Here is a 6,000-nt window from a genome sequence, read left to right on the forward strand (position 1 = left end):
TTCAAAACACTGTAAATATGTGTGTGTGTATATGTATGTATGTGTATATATATATATATATATATATATATATATATATATATACACACTTCTTTCTTTCTTTCTTTCTTTCTTTCTTTCTTCTGATAGGAAGCAAATAGATCCAAAATGCTGTAAAGAAAACTTCAAGTGGACGTATCAAAAAATACACGGCGGGAATCTGGACTGATCCATGGTACTACAGGAACGAAACCAATTTTCCTTTCCCTGTACGTACCTGGATCAGTTCACACAGTGGGATGTACCAAAGCTTCCCTAAATAGGGTGGGAACAAGGCAGTCCCGCTTGAAGCACCTGCCTTCCGAAGGAGCAAACTGGCACATCGAGGCGATAATGACGAGCAAAAGTATGCAGAGACTTCCAAGTAGCTGCTCTGCAGATTTCCTGTGGAGAGACCGACTGACTCTCCGCCCAAGAAGTAGCTTGTTGAACGCAAAGAGTGGTCCTTTAAGCCCTCCGGAACCGTCCGGCCCCGACAGATGTACACCGACGCAATCGCCTCCTTTAGCCAGCGAGCAATCGTAGCCTTTGAAGCCTTGTTTCCTTTATTTGGGCCACTCCATAAGACAAAGAGATGATCAGAGACTCGAAACTAGTTTGTAACCTGTAAATATTGCAGTAATACTCTTTTTACATCAAGGCGCCATCAGGCGTGTTCGCAATATCCTCAGAAGAAAAAGGGAGTTCCACAGACTGAGTGATGTGAAACGAAGACACAACCTTCGGCAAGAATGATGGTACCGTCTTGAGGGAGACCACTGAATCAGAAAAACGGAGAAAGGGTTCCCTACAAGACAACGCTTGGAGCTCAGACACCCTCCTGGCGGAACAAATAGAGATGAGGAAAACGGTCTTAAGAGTCAGCCCTGCAGGCTGGCCAGATAGGATTTATGCATTAAAAGCACAAATTCAGTGGAAAAACGAGGCCTGGATTTCACAGAGAGGGGGGTTGTCAAGGGGGGTAGAGTCAGGAACCCCCTCCGGGTAGTTTATGGGGCTTAAATCCGGAGGTGAAATGGTTAAATCAGGCTCTCCTCCGTCCTCCAGCCTCAAATCCAATGTTAAAGCTGCCCCCAAAATGTCCACCGTTCCCGCGGTTTTTTGTGAAGGGAACGGCCTAGCCATGCACTTAGAAGCCCAACCCCGGGGCGCGACCTCGCCACTGCTGTGGAGGGACTCTCCCCGCCCTGCAAGCACTCTGAGCACAGCCCATTGCGGGAGAGCCGCAAAACAGGCTCCCCGCAGGCTAGGCAGTAAGCAGAACGCAGCATGAGCTGGGCTGCAAAGGCAAATGGGAGCAGGCGAATGAACCCTGCAACACTGCCTCCCCTGTACTCAGAGCAGGGAGAAATTAAGGGGTAGATTTTCAAAAACTGCGTGTTGGCGTACTTTTGTTGGCGCTCCAGGCGCCAACAAAAGTACGCGGGATTTTAGTAGATACGCGCGTAGCTGCTAAAATCCTGGATCGGCGCGCGCAAGGCTACCGATTTTGTGTAGCCGGCGCGCGCCGACCCGTGCAGCCTGCCTCCGTTCCCTCCGAGGCCGCTCCGAAATCGGAGCGGCCTCGGAGGGAAAAACGAGGCCTGGATTTCACAGAAACGAGGCCTGGATTTCACAGGATTTCACAGAAACGAGGCCTGGATTTCACAGGATTTCACAGGATTTCACAGAAATCGGAGCGGCCTCGGAGGGAATTCGCTAACGCCCTCCCCTCACCTTCCCCTCCCTTCCTCTACCTAACCCACCCCCCCCCTTTACCTTTGTTGGGGGATTTACGCCTCCCAGAGGGAGAAGTAAATCACCGCGCGCCAGCGGGCCGCTGGTGCGCCTAGACGCAACCCGGGGGCGGTTCCAGAGGGCGCGGCCCCGCCCCCCGAAAGGCCCCGGCACGCCCCCCTCGGAAAACCCCGGGACTTACGCGAGTCATGGGGCTCTGCGCGCACCGGTGCGCCTATTGAACATAGGCGCACCGGTGCGCCTATTGAACATAGGCGCACCGGCGCGCAGGGCTCTGCTCGCGTAAATCCGGGCGGATTTACGCGAGCAGGGCTCTTAAAATCCGTCCCTAAGCGTGTCTTTCCGTCGGATTTGTGGGTTTTTTTGTTTTTTGGTGGTTTTTTTTTTTTTTTTTTTTTTAACAATTGCAGGGGAATGAAATTTCCCTGCTAACAGACCCGAGGTATTGAGCGTCTCAAGGGTCAGAGCAGCCAAGGAGGGGGAGTGACTGGACCACCAGTATCGCCCCAAACAGACAAAGCCGGTCACCGGGAAGGGAATCCTAGGCTAAATAATCAAGGGGCAAGGCCCCCTAGGATCCCATAAGAGTGAGGAGACAGTGCTGTCTCCCTTAGAGCAGAAATTTTGAATTCTGACACACTTTGTGTAAGTAATCTATTTTTTTTTTTTTTTTTTTTTAAATTATAGAATTATAAGTAATACTTGCTTGATCCTGTAAAAATATGAGGAGAAAACTTCACAGGGAGAAACAAACTGAGAAAGAAAGGGAACCGCAGGTTCAGCTGCCTGTATCTGCTGGAGACAGAAATATTGAAGGGATGCAGGGTGGGCTCTATCCTGATATGAGATACCCTTTCAGTTTTTCTCTGTCTCCATCTGCTGGACAGGAGGCTCAACCCACTGTCTGGACTGATCCGGGTACGTACAGGGAAACTGGTTCATGTGACCACTTCCTCACCCTTCGGTGCAAGGAGGGGGAGGGGCAGCTTGGGAGGGTACAACTAAACCTTTGAACACCCCCCTCCCCCGCCCCCAATTTCCTCCAGCTTTTTTTTTTTTTTTTAGCTTCCATCACAGTTGGAACTGGCTGCTGCTGAGGCTATGGCACCATGAATGTTTATGTATGGGTTTGGGGGTTCCCTTTTGTTTCCTTTTTTAACCTTCTCTCATCTAGCCAAGCCATTGCAGCGACAGTCCTCTGGCTGAGAAGCACATACTATGGTTCCCTCCTGAACCCCAGCATAAGTGAGCACTCAGCCAGTCAGAAGGTGGTGGTGGTGGTGGTGGTTTGTAATGACACGGGTTGCTCCACGCCTACCCCCTCTAATCTCCGACGAGCTGGGGACATTGCCTCTTTAGCATCCCTAGTCATGATTGGCCTGAGGAGCCAGGAGTAGGTGGTGTACTCCACTGGAACAGATGGGAGAGAACTGGAAGTTCAGTTTTTCTCGCCCGCCTTTCCATTACGATGCTCAGAATGAGATGGTGCTAACGCACACAAAGTACAATATGATAAACAATGATTGATCAACAAATTAGAATACATCTGAGTCAAAATAAAACTGCAAAATATATAGCCAAATGTATTGTAAATAAAGGATAAAATGTATATCTTCAAAACTAAACCAGCAGCCCATTTCCTGGCTCTTCCAGCAGGAGATTCCCCAAGGGAGAGTTAGCATATTAAAGGAGTGGAATCTGGATCTCTGCCCCCTCTCCCCTTCCCAAAGGTGGGGAAGCACTGGGGGGTGATATAAATGCATGTCTGCGTGGCATCACTGATTCTTTTTTTTCCTTTTTTGCATTGGTGCAGGAGACAGCAGCTGGCTGCACGCTGGACCTCCCCGTAATGAGTACATGGAGCAGAGCTTCCAGGGCCTGGAGGGCATTTTAAACCTACCACAGAGAGATGAGGTGGAACGGGCTGCCCTCCGTAACATGCGGCTGCTGGGCCAAGCCCTGGAGGACTGGACGGACAGTAGCGTGAGCAGCTTCTGGTCAGTCTCTGACGTGTGCATTACTACTCCCTCGGCCTGTTCCCTGCTGCCAATCTGCAGTAAAACCAACTGGAGCTCTCTGTCTCCTGATCCCAAGTCAGAACTTGGAGCCGTGAAGCCTAGTGGAAGGCTCAGGTAGCAGAGCGTCTGTGCACAGCTGTTCTTGAGGTACTGTCACCTGTTGAGGAGGCGAGAAACTTCCAGACAGAGCATCCTGAAAACTTGCACCTTATTGATTGGAACAGGCCCAGGAATCTCTGGCATTTCATTTGTGGATTACTCCCACAGTAAGGGGGCTACAGTGGCTTCCAAGATGGGAAGCTGAAGTGGACCTTGATCGGCTGAGGAAACTGCAAAAGTGCCTGTAATTGGTTGGTCTTGGGGTTTGCCATAACTGGAAGGAACAAGTGTATTTATCACATAGTGTGTTACAGACTCGGGTTCTCACAGCACTAGCCATGTATATGTGGCATAGGCATGAGGGCCGTGCCTCTGATTCCCCCCCCCCCCCCCCCCACATTCCGGACACTTCCAGGATGCCATAATGGGACGATGCCAAAGGCAATGGGAGATTCTTAGGATCTCGTGTGTTACATGGCCATAGGCTGCAGCATTTTTGCTTAACTCAAGCCACTCATGTTTTAATTCCCCTTCCTTTCTTTAAACTAAGTGCAATAGTCACGGCATCACCTGTGTCTGGGAAGGGGATGGTAATGTCCACTGTAATACTGTCTAATTTACTGTTAAATTTTTTTATAACTGACTAGCATGTGTAATGACAGGTTCTTTGTTTACTAAAGGGGATGGGGTTGTCTCTCTTGTTGCATTGACAGTATTGTTGGGAGGGGGGGGGGGGGGGGTTATAGAATCCTGAAAGGAAGCACAGTCCTTTTGCACTATAAACCTTGACCTAGAGGGAACTTCTGTGAAGATTGCCTCGGTGCCAGTGTTCCCTTTGAATGGAGGTCTCTAATTGTGTCATATGTTAGCGTGTGTGTTTTTTTTTTTTTTGTCTGTGACCATGCAGCAGCGGTACCCCTTCTGTCCTAGAACGCTATAGAGATTGGACCCAGTAAAGCACGTTCTTGGCTAGGAATCGTAGCCCGCTCATAGGTCATGTGCTGCCTTCACCTTACCATGCTTTGCATGTCTAATGTCTGGATGACCTCCGTTTTGGATGGGCAGCTCCTCAGTTTTGGTTTTTAAAAAAAAACCTTTTTTTTTGCTTTGTCTTGAAATATGCATCATGTCCGGTACATTTCAGTGTGGCCTCATGGCATGGTCCTCCATACATGTCCCAAAATGTCCTTCAGAGTAATATTTGAAAGTACCACTGTACCTTTTTGGCTTTTGTTAGAAAGAGATGCAATAACAGTGTGAAATTCCTATGTGCAATAACCAAGTTAAGATGAAAAACCTGAGAGGAGTAGGTAGGAGGTGCAAATCTCATTTTTGAAATATGTACAATTAAAGACTACTTAACGGGGACTTTGCTACTAAGTCGAGAGAGCTTATTGTTTTAGCTTGCTGGAAGGACCAGGCTGGACCAGCTTCATATGAAAAAGAATATTCGTTTTATGCTGCTGCAGCAAAGCTATGGCATTGGCATGTTCCACTCCTTCAGAAGGAAATGGGGAACTGCTGCCTTCCTGACTGGGAGCCAGGTAATCTAGTTTACGACTAATCCCTGTACTTTCACTTATCTAGATAAGTTTGAGTATGTGAGCTCTCCTTAAAGAGGTTGAACTGGAGTCAAAATAGTTTTAGGATAAGTGCATTACTAATATCAGTCTTAACGCTATTTCTTCTGTTCTTTTCTGAGTCTCTTCCTAATGCTTTCTGTCTCCCCCTTACTCTGAATTTACTAGTCGGCGACTTTGTCAGTCTATGGACCTGCCAGCTGTATTTACTAGGGCACTTTCTCTTGCTTTCAAAATGAGAAGCCTTTTTTTCTAAATCTAGTTCTTTTACCTTAAATCTTATGAACATCTCGTTTCTGAGGCTTTTTGCTGCCTGTAATTCATTTTGTCAGTACCAAAATCTGGACTTCAGCACTAGTCAGTTTGAACCATTATTTTTCGTAGCTACTGTTTTGGGCTTTTGAAATTTAAATTTGGGTACTCCAATACAGCATTTACTCCTTTCCTTCATCTTGTAGCTGATCAAGGGAAGAAGTAAAACTTGAGTGAAAGTACAAGAGATTATTGTTAAAATAAAAGACAGACCT

The 6,000-nt window shown here is 47.8% G+C and overlaps 1 protein-coding gene across 1 annotated transcript in view; it reads left to right on the forward strand.

Moving 5' to 3' along the window:
- Nucleotides 1–5,261, forward strand: part of XYLT2 (xylosyltransferase 2) — a 36,529-nt gene extending 31,268 nt beyond the window's left edge. Inside the window, exon 11 of the mRNA XM_029600612.1 lies at nucleotides 3,590–5,261. Coding sequence (XP_029456472.1) covers nucleotides 3,590–3,912 — 323 coding nt within the window. The 3' untranslated portion in view covers nucleotides 3,913–5,261. The remainder of the gene's footprint in view (nucleotides 1–3,589) is intronic.
- Nucleotides 5,262–6,000: the final 739 nt, after the last annotated feature.

This window comes from Rhinatrema bivittatum, chromosome 4 (assembly GCF_901001135.1).
Source record: "Rhinatrema bivittatum chromosome 4, aRhiBiv1.1, whole genome shotgun sequence".
Taxonomy (NCBI): Eukaryota; Metazoa; Chordata; class Amphibia; order Gymnophiona; family Rhinatrematidae; genus Rhinatrema; species Rhinatrema bivittatum.